This window comes from Lepisma saccharinum, chromosome 6, assembly GCF_977018435.1.
Source record: "Lepisma saccharinum chromosome 6, izLepSacc3.1, whole genome shotgun sequence".
In the NCBI taxonomy this organism is placed as follows: domain Eukaryota; kingdom Metazoa; phylum Arthropoda; class Insecta; order Zygentoma; family Lepismatidae; genus Lepisma; species Lepisma saccharinum.
The window spans coordinates 11,231,928-11,250,812 of record NC_139234.1 but is presented as its reverse complement, the minus strand read 5'-3'; the positions used below and the strand labels follow the sequence as shown (position 1 = coordinate 11,250,812).

At 36.3% G+C, this 18,885-nt stretch overlaps 1 protein-coding gene across 1 annotated transcript; it reads left to right on the top strand.

Moving 5' to 3' along the window:
• Nucleotides 1–3,118: 3,118 nt before the first annotated feature.
• LOC145989236 (uncharacterized) lies at nt 3,119–7,002 on the top strand. Its single transcript, XM_083124547.1, has 2 exons — nt 3,119–3,463; nt 6,892–7,002. Exons 1-2 carry the CDS (start codon nt 3,161–3,163, stop codon nt 6,913–6,915), a joined length of 327 nt encoding a protein of 108 aa, XP_082980673.1. The 5' UTR covers nt 3,119–3,160; the 3' UTR covers nt 6,916–7,002.
• Nucleotides 7,003–18,885: the final 11,883 nt, after the last annotated feature.

Below are 18,885 nucleotides of genomic sequence, written 5' to 3'. Positions count from 1 at the left end.
ACACATATATATATCAGACACCATGGCTGCTCTGAATTTTAACACTCCATCCTTCCGTCGTGATCTAGCTGACATGAAATTTTTATACAAGATAATAAATGGCAAAATCAGAACAGATCTTCTAATCAGTAAATTCACACTTAGGGTACCCCAAAAGCAAACGCGCAACCTGCAACTCTTCCACAACCCAACCACTAGGCTATCCCTTCTACAACGATCCTTGTTTTACAGGCTCCCAGAAATCTACAACAAACTTCCCCTGAATGTAGATATTTTCCTTCCAGAACATAATTTTTGTATATTACTGACCAAGAACATGTAAATCTATCCCATCTTGTTATTGTTTTTTATCTTTTGTTATTTTTTGTTTGTACTTTATGTTGTTTCAGTGTAAAATGGCCAAATAAGACTGTATCTAAAACTCTGAGTAAACAAATATATATATATATATATATATATATATATATATATATATACATACATATATAATATCATGTTTGTAGATTAAGATCTTTCTCCCCCGTCTTCAATGATTTCGCACCCAGTTCTTCAGTAATAGAATGGCAATGAGATACGTTGTTGAGTCATCTACCGAGCAACCCGAGTGCCAGATCCTATTCATACCCTCCGTAAACTTCCTCATTCGTCTAGCTGGTTCATCATGTCTTTCGTCCCGGGTTCGATACCTGGTGGAGACGCAAAATGGTTCGGATCCCACTTCAAACTGTAGGTCCAGTCCCGATTAGCCTTACTGTGCATAAAGTGGACTTAAAACACCTACTCAATCAATCATTTAATTTTATTTTGATTTGCTTTATCTTACTTCGCTATTTGTGCCACTTTTGGCTAATTTGCGAAGATGGGGATGAGTGATTACATGACGAAATTGATGAACGGACATCCATGCCCAGGCCAGGATTTGAACCCGGGACCCCTAATCAATCATTCAATCAATCAATGTCATTCGTACCCGTGCTCTCCTTCGTGCTATCCATGACTTGTCCTAATTTCACGGTTCAAGTGCTTCCTTTATATCGACATTTTGTTTAAATCCAGTTTTGTTTCACATTTGCTAATCGGAAGTAAATGCATTGTTTTATGAAGTGCACGAACCTTATCGCGGGATGTAGATGTGACATAAATTTGCTTGGCTATACTTGGGAATGAAACGAACGTGATTTGTTCAAGGATTTTTATGATCAAATTGAGACATTGTAGAATTTCATTCATTCAGGAACGTGCTTTTTATAGAGCATCATCTAAAAAAAAGTAGGTCATTATTCGCATTATAAAGTGAACCAGGTTATTACTTTTACTACTTTACTTTTTTTCTACTCTTGTAGTAAAAGAAATGGCGATAATAATACTTGTTTGCAAAAATGTTTTTATCAGCTTTACAATATTGTCCATATATCAAACATAGTCTGATAAAATACCAATACAAAAACAATTGATAATAATCTTATCAATATTATTCTGTAGTTCATTAATGATTTGTGCAAACTGATTAAAATAGTGTTGGTTATACTTGCACCAAATCTTTACGCATGTACCAGAAACCGATTTATTACCATATATTACTATTATCAACAAGCGCCGTTTGAAGAAGTTCTTTGTTTCCCTTTTGTTACTATGGAATAAATTGAAGATAAAGGTCTATGGCACAAAGTATAAATTTGACCTTCGCTAAAAACCCTGTCATTAAGAAAGAAAACAAATCAATTTAATCTCTTTACGACAATTTGTTCTTGAGCTACGATTTTTATTTTTTTATCTTTTGGACTTCGCTGCAAATTTGATAAGCGCGTGCTTTGAAAGGCTTAAACGAGAATACACGCGCGCAAGGTTCCGCCGTACAAAAGGTTTCAATCACAATAATTTACAGAATATATATGCATTTATGCACTTATAAATAATATTATAGTTTTCAAGAAAAAACACTACCACATATTTTATTTCAACATTAAATTTGGGTAGTAATTTTGTCTACGTGACCATTGCATTGCAATTTTACTGTTTATAATTAGTTCCCATGAATAGAAGCTAAACTCAGCTTCGTTTTCTAGAAAATACATTCTTCGTATGGTGTAAATGATACGTGTTCTACCTTTCGTATGATTTTACACTTACCTAAGTGCCAAATTAATACACAAAAGCAAAACGTGAAAGTTTTGTATTTAAACTTTGACATTAAGTTACTATATTGAAGAAATAGATAAAAACGTTTCGCCTTTTCGATTGCCTACACACCAAAGATAAAATCTCATTATGTCCCACGAATCATATTTGCCTCATTCCGTTTATCAACCACTTTTTGTGAAATATTAAATACAGACTTACTTATAATAGTCACACAATAGGAGTAATTATTTCATATGTAAGTCCTCCTTTATTTATAGTTCAATGTTCATGAACTTTTCAGGCCAGAAAAATGGAATATAAGAAAATAGCTAAATTAGGTTAGAAAACATAGAATGTAAATAATAATTTTACATTAATACAAAATCACTGATTACAAATCGCCTAATAATACGAACATAAAAACACCTAGTAAATTGACTAACTTGGGCATTAGGTGTATATTGAAGTTTTAAATACGTCATAAGTATACTGTACATAATGGTCTTGCAAGGGATGATAGGTGATGGTTGTAATTCCATATTTTGTCTCACCATTACTAAAAGTGTATGTCTGATACTTGAAGGAGAGTTCAACACAGCACAAATTAATAAAAATAGAAGTTAATTTACCACAGGCATACTCCCATTGCGGTGCATTTTTTCCTGAGAAGAATATTCTAAACATACCATCTATTTTAGGCACTTGTCACAAGATTTGTCTATTGAGAAAAAATCACATTGTATTGTTGTTCACAATATAGATTAGATTGCACTTGGACGGACTATTGAAAGTCGTTGTCAGTGTGTTTTCTTTCAAAACCCCATTGTTTGTTTTGAGTGCTCTTTAAGAATATCTTATTCCAAAGATAATCTCGTATGATTGCATTGTTTTAATGAATTCGCAAACATTGTATTTTTACAAAGCTTTTCGTCTTTCTTTTGCTTGCTGCTGGGTATATAATGTTTAACTGGACCTAACAGAAACCAATCATCTGACGACAAGTCACCACAAAATCGTTGTGTATATTCTTCTCAGAAAGATGAAGGTCATTTTGCTTCTTTGTTTGGTTTCCCTTGTAGTCGCTAAAGACCAATCGTGGGGAACCACTACAGGTGTCCCGACAATAAGCGTTGAAGTCAAAACTCCATCAACACTAGGGGGGACATCAGTCACTTTGAGGTTCCCAGCCGAAGACGATCTTGACAATGATATTGCAGGTATCAGGCTTACCGACAGAACAGGACATGGATCACATCACTTACCATCGGGAAACGTTGGTAAAAAACACGTCGTGATTGAATTCAGCAGCGGTGCTCTTCATGGTGTTGACTACTCTGTAGAGGTAAGATACAATTTACATCATCATTGTCGCACTGGATCCGTTGAAGATTTCACACATAATTCAAAATATATTGCACCATATTTTCGGGAAACAGATCACTACGTTAAAGAAAAAAAATACATGCTGGGTGAGCATTGTGCTTATGATTTTTGCGGAAGTTTTTCAGGGTATCGTGATCATGTGAGGAATGTGTGCTTTTTATCTTCTCCGAATCCTACAGAAACCGTGAAAAGTGTTAAGTGGTGAAATGCAAGTTTTCTCGCTATAAGAAGGTTTCTCATACGGTTTCCTTAAGCACGCGAATCTGTTTGTCATCGGAACCCCCTCCCCAGAGTACACTGCGTTATGACGTCAAGTTGAATATCATATATTAAAGTGTTTATCTATCAGATAACAATATATGATATATCAATATAGGCACATATTCACAGCAAATATAAATGTATACTTCACATTTCATACACTAAAGGTGGTGACCAAGGCAGTTTATTAAAAATCAAAAGCACTTTACACATTACGTTTCCTTCTCCGTCTGAGGAAGACCCTGACATAGGGTAGAAATGTAATGTGTAAAGTTCTTTTAATTGTTAATAAACTGCCTTGCTCAGCAACTTTAGGATATGGAAACAAAGCTTAATTGTGTTCCATTCACACTTCAACATTTTCTCTGTTACTGGGGCAGGATTGAAAATGTCTCCGCCCATCATCTCACATTTCTTTCTGCGGAGGAATGTTGTGAGCTGTACATGCGCAAAGTTATTAGTTAGAGTACCGCATTTCGCCTCGCTACGTTCATACAACTTAAAGGGTCGGGGCGAAATAGTGCCAGGTAACATGCGTTTTCAACAAGCACGTGAAAAACATTTCATATAATGTGGCATCGAAGTCAGGTACAGTTATTATCAAGGTAGATTCTTTTTTACTCTGGACTGCAAAGTACGAGTGGCAGAAGATATTTCAAATGTAAAGCAACATTTATGGATGAACCTTAAAGTCCGTGTTTCTCGCAAGAACAAAAATTGGTGTGCCACTCTACATTTCGTAAACATGCTTCAGAAGATTTTGCTGCGACATTTTTTTTTCCTTTTTTCCAAGTTACAATTGCTATGTTAACTTCCACTAAACAACGACCAGTTAACAATCCCCACTTTCGCACATGTTTTTCTTTTAATATACGTAATCAATAATTACGCCGATAAAGCTTTTACTCGAAACAGGTTAAAAATCAGGAAAATAACAGCGTCTCTTTTTCTACTGTTCAGAAATAAAATACTCTTTAAACCGAATGTCTAAATCACATCTCCATATTTTCATGTACTAAAACACGAAAGGCTTGCTGAATTTCTCAAGCCGTAAATCAAGACTCACAGGATAATTATTAATGATGATAATTCTCCTAAATTTGAAGTGGGTGTTAAATTCTACACTAAGAAATTTGAAGCTTAAGTACTTATATCGTGCTATATAATAGAGCAATTTTACTGCTCAAATTCTTGAGCCTGTAAGTCTAGGACTGTACTATGAAGAAATGTACTATACATAAATACTTCAAAATTTTGAGGGTTAGTTTCAAGTAGTTCTTAATTTTCTTGTCAAATTGGACTTTCTCGAATAGTTTTCTGTCATAGATAAATGAACGCAAACGTTCCCCTGCAATATGCAAATCACATAGGAGCACATGGGAAAGAAATATATCGCCGTGAAACAAGTTCGCCCGCAGGATTTTTCCTCGCGGGGGGACAGAGTCATAGAAACTCTTTTAATTATTATTATTATTACTGCTATTACTTGTTATTATTATTAGTGCTACTACTACATTTTTTTAAAAAAAATACGTACATTTGAAATTTCCATATTCTGTATATCTGCATATAATATGCATAACTGTACACCTAACATCAATTCTAGCAGGACAAAAGACTGTTTTTTATACGTAGTTAAATCAGTGTAAAGTAAAGTGTAAGATTAAATGTAACCCTACTTCAAATAATGGGTGTAACTTGTAGCCTGTAAGTCACAAAAAACAATATATTTTGTTGTAAAATATGGCTACAATTTCGCCATTCGAATTTCATTAACTATTTCCAGAAAATTCAGTGGGGGTCACCTTGCCGTGAAATGATCAAGACACTCAGCTTATTCACACCGAAGACAATTTTTTTACTTTTGGGAAGGGGGTGGAGAGCAAGTAATATGATTCATTGATTGATTTAGTTTATTTTACTTCGCTTTTCTTCCATTTTTGACTAATCGCGAAGCAAGTAATATGACGCAGAATGGGAGATAATTACTCTAATAAATCAGCTTGTATAATTCTATCAGTATGAAAGATGTACTGTATTTTCGGAGTTATTAGCAGTAATCCAAATTTATGGTAAATAAAAACTGAGGAGAGCGGTAAATAAAATGTTAGATTAGCTGTATATACCAGCGGTTGAAAAAAAACAGACTAATCTTATCTAGCAACTTCAATGAAGCTGGAAGTTGAGGAGTAGACATTCGGGGGAAGAGAGGAATGCAGCTTGACAGGGAGCGAAGTTTTCGAACTGAGATTATGTGCATGGGAAATCCCAATTTGCAGCGTCTTCCTGATGTGATCGAAGATAAAACGTTCTGCAAGTGGTAGGAAATTTTAGGCAAACGTTTCGTTACAAATCAACAGTTTGCGCGCACAACCTCGATTGCCGGTTTTTGCGTGTTTTCTACTTAATTTGATGATATTTCACGGTTATTTCGCGAAAAAGCGTTCATTTCGTGGAAAAGCACACATTTCGCATTACTTTGCGAATAAAACTCATGCATATTTCATCATTGGGGGTGAAGTTACGTCCAGAATGTTCAAAATTGCATCTTTTTTTTTCACATTTCGCGATTTCGCGCATCGCGAAAATTCAATGTCCCTAGTTATTACCCTACGCATCCAGGTTTTTTTTTTCTGAGATACCACCTGGTGAGGTGGAATTGAATTGCATGATTTAAAATAATATATATTTTTAACTAACAATTGTAAGGGTAGGCAGCGCCTGTCTACATTGGCTCTTCTTTACTGGCGATTATACTGAAGGTAGAAGATTGATATTTTTGCTGAAACGTATTCCTCATCACAGAAAATGATAATATGAAGTTGATTCTGGTGTAAATTTCAATGTTTCCTTCAAACTAAATTCAGTAAATTTTCTTCGTCTGTGGAGAATGTGGTTTTGTTTTTTATTATCAGTTTTATTTTCTGTTTAACTTATTTTGTTGTGGTCATAGAAATACTTTCACTGTTCTATGTCCTTAAAATATGATGTCATATGTATTCTATAAATTAAATGAAACTGTATATTTTTGTTAGATTCATAAGCAATTGTTATTGATTAGAACTGATTGTGTATGAGAGTCTATACAATATGTAATCGTTAATTTTGTTATTTTTATATTTTCAGATTTGGGCCAGTGGGTTAAAATAGTGGAAATAGTTCACAAATTGGCTTTGATGTCTCATATATGTATATTCACTGTAACTGATTATTTTCAATAAATTATATAAAAGCAGATCGTCGTAATCTTTTTTTATTGAAAAAACCTTTCTTTCGAAATCTTGCTTATCCACTAACAAATTCATGCCCACCATTAACAGAGGAGCGCCGGTCCTCGTGGCGGAGTGGTTAGCACATCGCTAACCACTAAATTTTATAAATGTTAGTACTAATATATTTTAAAATCTAATACTACAGTGCGTTCATTTTAAAAGCGGTATGGAGCACAAATATACAATATACAAAATATACAAGTAAGATTCTTAAAGCAAATGTTGAAAATGATGACCTTGTTCTTGAATACACATGTTAACACGTTTTTCCATATTTCTTGCAACATTATGGAGGACATCTACAGTTATACTCCTAATTTCCTCAGTGATGTGGTGCCTCAGCTCTTCTAAGGTGCGTGGATTCTGCCTGTATACTTTTTGCTTCAAAACCCTCCACAAGAAATAGATTTGACTTAGATCTGGCTATCTGGCGGGCCAGAGTCCCTTTGAAATAATCCTGATTTCAAAGCCATAGCCATAGTTTCATTGGAAGTATGCGGAGTTACGCCGTCCTGCTGAAACCAGCACCGACATTCCTCTGGTTTCAACATTGCTACAAACTGCATTATAATGTTTTGGTAAATTTCACTATCTATTGTCTTTTCAAAAAAAAAAAAAAAAATGGGCGCCACCACTCGCCGCCTGGATATTGCACACCAGACACCAACTTTCTGAGGGTGGAGGGGGGACTCCACGAAAAGATGGGGATTTTCAGAGCTCCATGTTCGATAATTTTGCGAAGACACGTAACCATTCAGGTGAAACCATGCTTCATCGGAAGAAACACGTAGTCCAACAAAGTGATGTCATTCCCAATGAAGTCCTTCAACCATTGACAGTAGTGCACACGATTAGGGTAGTCAATTTATTTTAATTCTTGAAAAACTTGAATTCGATATGGATATAATTTCAACATTTTCCTCACTGCTGTATGGGCTGATCCTACGTATGTATGCGTCTCCTGGCTTAGGCGTCGTAAAGGTTTGTGGGGAGATCTTGTCATTATTTCATTAACATTGTCTCTTGTGTTAGTACGGTCCTCGTACGTCGATGTTTCACGTTACACACAGACCCTGTCTCACGGAATTTATTGACCATTTTCTGAATTGAACTTACAGTCGGAGCACTCTTACCGAACATTTCCGTGAATTTACTGCAGCTTTCTTTGAATGAATTTGTTCTGAAATATTGTTCAACAATAAAGGCACGTTGCTGAACACTAAATGGCATCGTAGAGGGCAATTTCTCACTCACTCAACTCAACGAAGAACAAACACAACCCAGCAGTACAGCAGAACACCTACAACTGACAATGCGTCCGTCCCCTCCCTCCTCGTCACCTCCCCTTCCCTCTCTTCCGCTACAATAACCTTTCCTGTAACAATGGGCATAACGGAACGGACGGAACATAACGGACGACAACAACAAAAACAAGACTCAAATATACCTTACGTACGGCTTTTAAATTGAACGCACTGTACCACATGAAAGCGTGGCGTGTAATGGGCGATCTTCCACGTAGTACACCCAACTGCCAACCTCACTTCCACGTAGTACAACCTGGACTGCATTTTGCAGACAAACGTGGCTGTGGCGACTGGCCCTATGACCAGTATAATTCTGTGTGTTGTCCTGTTTTTAGTCCTTATGTGTACTGAATGCCCCTGTACAGCCTCAGCTTTTTACGGAAGTCAGAATGTTTTAAGTTTTTAGTTATGCAACGTTAGAGTTGTTATTTGTAACGGTAAGGGGCTGGACCCCGTATAATGTGACAGGTGAAAAATAGTCTAAGTGCTGACGCACCCAAAAATTTTAAAATCAAATTCAAATTTACATGAAAGCGCATGTAATGTTCTACACTTTAAAAATAAAAATATTTCGAATTAGTCATTAATAGAGAAATGAATTAAGAAAAACCAAAACTGGTCCAATTTCGGCAACCTTCACCTATCTCTTGTGCATGTGGCGACCCTGTAATTGAACCTAACTCGATATTGAACTCGCTAACGCATTGTGTAAGTTTGATTGCGTACTATAACATGTAGTTGTCCTGAAATTTTAGTGAACGCTTAAAATGGTAAATGCTTATTATCAACCTGCTTATCCAGGGGCGGCTTAAGGGCTGAGGGACCCGGGCGACTGACAGTGGCGCCAAACCAGGGTGTCCTCCTAAAATATAATCAAAATTAAGATTTTGGCTCTACAAGTGTGGCTATTGGTTTTTAAAAAAGTTGTTACAAACCAGATATTTCATATTGGAAACAATAACGCGAGATGGAAATAAAGGGGTTTCGGAAAATAAAAATAAATACATGGCAGGTCAAGATGAATTGTTGGAGGATAAGTATCGACTTAGTGAAAGTAAAACTATGATAGAAAGGTGTATGGAATATGGAAGAGATGTATAAAAAAATTGATGACAGTAGATAGAAAGGAAGGTAGAAGTGATTTTCATCATTCAACAAGTTCAAACCTGTAGTTAATCGTTAGGCACGCATAAAAAGTATTCAACGACAAAAGCACAGTTCAATATAGCCTTTGTCTCCAATGCTAACATCCTTCCAAGGAAGAAATCTTTGAGTTTACTGCTGCATAATGTAATGCATACAATGCAAAATCAAGTAGCAATTTAAGCTTAGAGATTACTGTTGTTTAGATATCATTATGTAGGTATTAAATAAATGCATACCTACAATGATCGCATTCTTCGACAATAATACTTAATATATTATTATATATTATAGTATTTAAAAATAAGGCTATTATTTTTCAAATTTAAAACTGTAAATATGTAACATGGCCAAGTTTTTATAATTTAGTTTTTATTTGAGAAAAAAAAACTTCTACCAAGCTACACGTAGAGTAGTTATGAATATAGCTAAAAAAAATAATTAACTCCTCTGTTAAAAAAATGAAATAAATCAAGTCTGCATGTGGACGAACGTGCCCCATCGAGTGTGGCAAATGGAACCAAATCGCCGCAACTAGTCACAAGATTTATATTAAGAAACAATTATACTGTGTTCCTGTTCGGAATGTATCGAGTAGTGCTCTTCATGGCGTTCATAACTCGAAAAATCTATCCCTTGGGAACATATTCACAGGAAATATAAATGTCGTATTCCTTCCAACATTTTCGACCCGCAATATTAAACCAATTACTCGGTTACTGGGGCAGAATTTAAACATTTCACCGCCCATAGATTAGTTTTAAAACGTACATCATCCCACGTTTATGGCCTCTCAGATGGCGCAGTGGTAGCGTCATCGCCTTGTAATCAAGGGGTCCCGGATTCAATACCCGGTGGAGGCACATAGTGGTTCGGATTCCACTTTAAACTGTAGGTCAAGTCCCGATTAGCTTTACTGTGCATAAAGTGGACTTAAAACAACAACTCGACAACATCCGACATTTATTTGGGTGGAGAAGTTCTGAGTTGTGTATGCGCTACATTAATAGTTACAGAGAATCGCATGTCCCCTTACTCCCTTCTTATATTTGAAATTGTTGGGTCAACATTTTTTAGGACAAACAGGTTCTGAGGAATCTTATAAAGAAGTAATAGATTATGAATCAGGATCCACATATTTATTTGGATGTATTATAAATACATCAGAGGAGGAGGAAAACAATGCAAGAATAGTGTTTCAATGTTTCCTTCATATAAATGGAGAGACGTAGCGTTAATTCATAAAATTTAACAATTTTTTTTCCCAAGCAAATCAAACCGAATAAACAAAACTAATACATGAAACATGGGGTTCGGGCGTACCCCAGGAACCTAATTCAAGTAAATATAAAGGTTAAACAAAAGCTCGAAATAAAAACCGGAAATGCAGCCATAAATTCGCCGCTGATTACAGAATAAACGCGTGATTTTGTTTGATATTAGAATTAGTTTGCTGTGTTTTCTGAAATGTAATGTCCGTACTTGGTCATGTATGTTGTAATACTACTTATTGTCCTTATCTATATTTCGTAATTAGGTATTGTTAAGATAAATCTAGTCAAACTGCCTTCATCATTTGTAATGTCCCCATACGATATCGAATGTTAAACGACACAAGTTGTTCTTTTTTTCACTTTCTTCACTTGAAAATTTACAACAACTTAGTAATTGAGAAAACAATGATAATTACTACTCGAACAACTATCTCACACTATCAGAGATTTCCGATACTCATCTCTCTGTTTCACAATCTGGGCGACAAAACGTGTCATTAACATGCAGATAACATATATAAATGCACTGGATTTCATTGTTTCATGAATGTGATTGTCAATCGGGTTTGTTCTAGTTTACTTTGAACTGGCACACGGTATATAACACAAAGTTTATGTCTTGTAAAGGACATAAATAATTTGCAAGCTTCACGGTTTATAGAATGCTGTCACTCTTCAGGTTTTCCTTAACCCTTTCGCTCCTATCTGCCCTTGTAGCCATATCTCTGGGAGGAGACGACGTTGTAGGAATACCAGGCGACCTATATCCTTAACGGTTTCAGTGCCGGCCAAATGGTATGGAACTCTACTGACCCTGGCATTTCCTTCGGACGGAGAGAGCTTAGTGGACCTATTAAAGGCATAAGGCTTATTGACAGATTAGGCTCCGGAACACATAACATCACAGGAGGTCTTGGATGTACCAATGTTACTCTTGATTTCTTCAGTGGAGTCAGAAGAAAATTGGAATACACGGTGGAAGTAAGTGTTTAAATTCCTATTTGAAGAGATAGGTCATGTAATTTTACACATTGTTCGGTAGGAACTTCCGCAAAAGCTACTCTTAAAATATAGCGAAAAATTATATAAGTACGTACTTTTGCAATTCATTATCAATACAATAGTATGAAATGTCTAAGTATTAATTACAATAACATAACGTTCTGTCGGTTAAACAGTGGTTATAGTGATATATCTGACGAAATCAATCGTTTTTACAGAATAGCACATGTAGTTATATTGATTGATTTGGTTAATTTTATTTCACTTTTATGCCGCTCTTGGACAATCGCGAAGTTGAAATGATGATATAATGAAATTCATCAACGGGCATTCACAAAGAACACGTGCCAGGCCGGGAATTGAACCCGGGACCCCTGGCGTCGTAACGCGCTGAATAATGCTAATTTATTATAAGTCGTTAACACAGTAAAGAACCTAATACAGCACTACGTCAAATAAAAATGTTCAAAACTACTCCGGTAAAATATGTAAGATATAGTATAGTAAGAGCAAAATATTTATTTTTCTTCACATTTCGAATTACAGTTTTCAACTAGATCTGCAACTAGATCTCTAACGCTGTAAAAAGACAAAACTGGTATGTTTCTTTGTTCAGTTTGAGTATTTTATAAGCTACATCACTTGATAAATATTGACTGTTAGCAAACACAATACCTGTAAAAATCACTCATTTTTGATTTTACTCTTTCTTGTAACATAGATTGGATTGATTTGGATTGATTTGGTGTTTTAAGTCCACTTTATGCACAGTAAGGCTAATCGGGACTGGACCTACAGTTTAAAGTGGGATCCGAACCACTTGTACCTCCACCGGGTATCGAACCCGGGACCCCTTGATTACAAGGTGACGACGCTACCACTGCGCCATCGGGGAGGCCTCTTCTTGTAACATAGGTAGATCTTCTAACCATGTTAACCATTCAAAATAGTTACATTCATTATTAGCATTTCACACATAACATTCTAAAATAGAGCAACGAAACGCATTACATAAAATAATTGCTACTTTATCTTACTATGCCTGCGTGAGATACCGTTGCTTCTGAGTGACAAATTGACACTTTTTGTTATGGATTGTATTTGCACCACATCCACACTCTGGTTAACTTTGTTAAACTTTTTAACATTAAGTAATTTCTTTTCAGATTTGGTATTAACTTCTAGCAGACATCAAGAACATCTATCAACATGAATAATTATGAAGAAAGATTGTAATCTCTTTATTTGTACACTGTTTTAGAAAATAAATTATAAATACAACTAAAGAAACTAACTTTCCTTATTCCCGAAATTAATTAAATCCTGAAAAACAGTCGTAACATTTTCCAGAAGTAAAGTTATATTTACTCTTATAAATTTCAGTTTGTGCATTTCATTCACGTCTCAGTGCAAATACAATTATTTTCAGAATGCAGGTCTATCAAAAATATGTTCGTTTCTGAAGAAAGTATTATTTCATTGAAGAAGAATCAGTCCTTTGCATAAATGAAAAAAGGCAATATTATTTTACAAGTATTTTACAATTTTTCAAGTCGATATGCAATGCACTTGCTCCCACGTCATTGCACGCAAACTGTTACAATAAAAGGCTGTTCTTTTTTCTACTTCACTTTTCTATTACTTCAATAACATTCTTAACAACAATACTATTGTAACATGAAGTTTCATTTCTCTTGTTTCGTTTTATGTAGTTATTGCTATAAGATTTGCACAAGCAGTAATATATTGTGGGTCTATTGCCTATATTTAAGAATTTGCAGGTAAGTCTCTTTAATCTCGTAATCATGAACCTGAACAGATTAAACTCTGCGTAATATTGACTTTATATGAGATATTCTCTAAAATATTAAGACTTTTAAAAACCATTTCGATTATAATTATCATTGTACCGTACACAAAACCGGAATGCTTTCCTATTGAATTTCTTAATTTTCATCGCTCTACATAGGGCCTCCCCAATGGCGCAGTGGTAGCGTCGTCACCTTGTAAACAAGGGATCCCGGGTTCGATACCCAGTGGACGCACATAGTAGTTCTGTAGGTCCAGTACCGATTAGCCTTACTGTGCATAAAGTGGACTTAAAACACCAACTCAATCATCACTCTTGTATCAGTACAGGAGTGGTCCTGTATTACCGCTAGGGAAAGAAACTCTGACGGCTGGGCTCAGAGCTGTAAAATAACGCATCTGTCATTTTGGTAGAGTCTTAATACTAAGTGGGAGAACCTGTAAGGTATAGACATAATTAGGCACATAATTAATGGTTAACAGCAACAAGATTTATTATAAAGAATAGTTGTTGATATATGAAGAGTATCTCTGCCTAAGTGTTGAGGTGAGGGAGCTGCTTGGAAAGAAAAGTAGATGAGCGATACTTTGCGAGCTGAAAGTGTAGATTCTTGTCCATCTTCTAAGTGAGGTCAGAAGCTGTTAGAACTAGCATGTTACATATACTAAGTTGCACGTGGAACTCTTACAAACTGTCACAGTTATTTATAATGGACTCGAATATATTTATTACTTAAATGGCAAGTAGATGTCTTGTCCTTCACTGCTGATATTACGGGTAGTCCATTACCTAATGAAGAAGTAATTTGAAGAACTGTTAGTTGCAACACCGTTTGCTGCAAATATAGACTTCGTGCAAGCTCGAGGAGCTTCACTTACTTCTTAGCGCAGAAGGTGAAGGGTTGCTGAAATTTGTTGTGTTAAACTTACAATTTACCATTCGCAATCAGGTTAGTAAATATACCTTAATGGCTGCCCACTTAATGTATATGATTATATGACGGGGGGGGGGGGGGCAAAAGCTCCTGCAGGAGAGTTACTGTTAGCTCTATGTACATTCTATTAAATTAGGGCGAACAAAATTCCCTTGAGATGGGTTCATTTAATTAATCATTTACCTACGTGGAGTTCCAAGTTCTCCGTACAAAACTTACTGCATTATATCAGGAAGCAATCAAAATTCCTTCAGAAAATGATTAATCCTTTTGTTCTTACTCGAAATAAGGGATTTAGAGGATACGAAGACAGTGAAGACATCTCATCGAGTGCTCTCCGTCGAAAATCGCACTCAAAAGCCAATGTAGAAATAAGGACAGGAACATGAAAAAAATGTCCGTTACACTCTATATTCTCTGTTTATTTTCGTTTTTCTCATATTTTCTCCCAATTTCTGTTGTTTTTTAAAAAATATCTCTACTTTGTATTATTCTCTAAATTTCTTTGTTTTCTAACACTTCATTTTCAATAATATGATTTTTTCAACTGTTTTCTACCTTAAAATTATTCTGCAAGTATTCAGTTCTCAACGATAGCTCTTTATGTATAGTGTAGACGGAACGTATGCTCGCTTCATGGAATATATAAGCAGTTTTGTTCCAAATATTATCCAGTGCTAATCAAACACATAAAGTTCAGAGGATATATTGTGAGGGATGCAGTCAGTGAACTGTCACATATTAGAAGAGGATACTTCCTCAGGGAAGAACATAGAAATCACTTGTTCAAATATGAGCCTGCTCTCCTCATCCGCAACTTTTCCGAGATAAATATTTACCTTAGATTTTGAGCACAACGCAAAAGATAAGATACACTTGTGCACAAGTAAAATATATTTATCTTTATCTCTTATCAAGTAATCCACAATTGTTGGGAACAGTGATTTCTACGCTTTGTCAGAAATAAAGTAGAGTTTCTTATAATATACAATTTATTTATACTTATATGAAATAACTCCACTATCACAAGATGTTGTGATGGGACAGTGATTGAGATTATAATACCAAGTGCATATTTATTAAAATTATCAGATATGTTAATCACACAATAATATTGACAGTGTTTTATATCTGTCTCGCTGTGAGATACCGGAATCCAACAAAAGTGGCCTGCCGATATCTCGGAAATATAAACGAGGTCTAAAATTTTCTAAACTGATGATCTAAAGATTTCATAAAACACCCTTGTCAACAATATATAGATATCCTGTACACCAATCGAGCAATAAATAGCAAATTGAGCAATTCGAAGAACTGCAGACATTCAACGCATTCTAGGGGCCACAATTATTCAATTAAATATTTGAAATATGAGGCGTAATGTAGGAAGTGAATGGAGACAAATTCGCAAATATTTGAACTGCAATAAAAACTGTAAAATTTCAATTTTGGACTGAATTGGTACTGCTTTTAGATAAAGTAGTGAGTGCAGTATTCTTTGTATCCTTTTCCGTTTCTTTTTAGTAAAATCGGTCAATTCATTCTAAGTTTGTGGGCAAAAACCAGTTCATTTTTTCTTTGCAGAGCTTCAAATTCTGCTGATATTAATCTAGGCTTATTTGTCTTGTATTACGAAACAAAAATCTGATGTTTTACAGTGTAGCTCATGCTATAATTTTTTTTAGAAAAATATTTTAAAATATTACTAAGTTTTCGAGGGAATGCTGATCGAAATTCTGGGATATTATCAATTTTGGGACCATCACAATTGCAGAAAATTTGTAAGGAATAAACTGAAATTCATATAGCAACTATACTGGTCAAAGAAGTTTTGCATAGAACATTTTTTTTTTATTTTCTGCATCACAGAAGCCACACATGTCGATACCTTCGACTAGGGCAATGAAAGTACGAAACACAAAAGATAGTTAAAGAAAATTATGTAAGATATAACCAAAGAAACAAAAGAAACAAAGTTATTTTCCTGACCAAAGTAAGATGTAACAAAAAGATAATCAATTACCAAGGTGAGTAAACCTATCAGAAACCCCTCACCAGCTATTCAGTAACGCGTGTGGCCTCCACGAACACTTCGACATTCTCGAACACGACGGGACATGCTGAAAACCAGGTTACCCAATGCGTGTTGTGGAAGATTGTCCCATTCCTGAATGACAGCGTGTATCAGATCACGTAGGGTTTGTGGTCGATGAAGGCGGTTTGCAATGGTACGTGATTGCATGCCTTCGAAGGAAAAAGTCCACTGAACGGGCACAGTGAGGACGGGCATTATCGTCCACCAACGTGAATCCTGCACCAACATCCTGCGCAAATGCCCTAACGACGGCCGAAGAACAATGTCCTCGTATGTCTGTGCATCCATAGTACCCTGTATGTGAACTAATGGCGTCCGACGACCCAACATGATTCCTGCCCAGAACAGTGCCGAACCACCCTGTTGCTGGAAGCGTTCCACCATGGACGATTCATTGAAACACTGCCCATTTGCTTTCCAGACACGTATAGTGTTCAGCGGCGGCTCGTGACTTTTCAAAGATGCGTGCTACAACTGATGCTGTTTTTCATGTACTTATAATGCCCCCTACCTCCCCCCACCCACACATACGTGCCGGCTCTGTGGCCACGAACGTTAAGTGGTCGACTTTCGATCTCGCTATCGAAGTTCCGGGTTGGAGTCTCGGCCAGGGTATGGCTATTGTTTGTGAATGCCCCTTCATTAATTTCATTATTACAAAGTATTACAAAGAATACCCATACCAGGGCCGAGACTTCAACCCGGAACTTCGATGGCGAGATCGAGTGCCTTTAAATATAGTGCTGTTGTCAAGATGTTCTTTAACAGCATTGTCTAAACTGCTGACAAAATCAAGGAGCCCTAAAAATACCCCAGGTTTTGCGGAGGAATCTGTTTCATCGTGGCCGGCCACGCAGGGACAACTCAAAAGCTCCACAGTGATGCAGTCTATGATTTTTGACAAGACGTGGCGATTTTTTTCAACTTGTTCATTATGAGATTCTAGATAAACGTGGCTTAACTGCGTTGCTATGTTGACAGTTCCGAGAGAGACAAAATTTAACTCATTATTCATGTGCTTTTTGCTTTCACTGTGCTTTCTCATATATTCACATAAATGTCCTAGATCCTTTACCCCTCCTTCAGACCACGAATCATTACTTCCAAAAAGTATGCAAGGAAAACAGAATAATGCATTTCGAATTTGACACCCACAAAGCCATGGTTCACTATATTACAGTTTTCTATTAAATCGCCTTTTATGCGTAGCGTTCTTACCTCCCTTTGCATTTTGCGATAGATCCAAATCTGGCAACGGCCGTCCTAACGCTTTTATTTCCAACTTTTCTTCAAGTGTTCTTGAAGAGAAAGGTCGCTGCAACAAAGAATCCACAGAATTCATGGTACACTAACACACACACACACACACACTCACTTTCACTTCTAACAACAACAAAAAGCTAATCCTTCTTAACAATGACCACCACTTCACGCGCCACGCGATTTTAACACAATGAACCGCGCGGAAAATTTTCGGATCTGGAAGCCGGGGAAAAATGACGGTACTCTGTAAGTTTGTTTCTTGACTATTGAAGTGCTACATAAACACAAGGAAATATGTAGCATTTAAAAACAGGCAATTTAGATAAAATATAAAATTAGAATTTCCTGAACATAAATTACGTAGCAGAATCCACTTTCGGAAGCAAAAAAGGCACGGACTATAGTTTCAGAGTTGCAATCTTTACAACTTACCACCGAAATAGATTAAAGGCTAAGGGGTAGTGTCAATTCGCGTTCCAACTTTTTTGCAGGTGCTGCAAATGTATACGACATGCTACAAACATTACATAACTCTACACTGATATAACGTACAGAACGTTTGAAAATTACATTAAGAAACGTTGTTCTGACAGAGGCAATAGGTTGTCGTAGACTTTCTTCTTATCCTGAGATGGCACACTTACCGTGCTGATTCCTCCTGTAGCACGCTAGCAGACGATTTTTCTAGAGCCGGGACACTATCCCCCGTACAAATCGAGGAGTGGGGGTGTACAGTATTCATGCGCGGAGGGATGAAAAAGGGGCGAAAACGTGCTGTTGAGATTTTAGCACGGTACGCTATTCCTTATAGCCAGCGTGAGGGAAATACGTGGCGCCGCTGGTAAATGTTGAGGCTCTTAACATGAGAAGTTTCATTTCACTTTGGGGCTTCATTAAACTTCTTGCATCTGTGAGATTTGCTTTTTTCTTCTTTTCATTTTAACAAATTTAGCAACGTGCTATAGCACGGTAGCACGTATTAAGCAGCCGCCACTGATAGTGTTGTCATCGGGGTGCAGA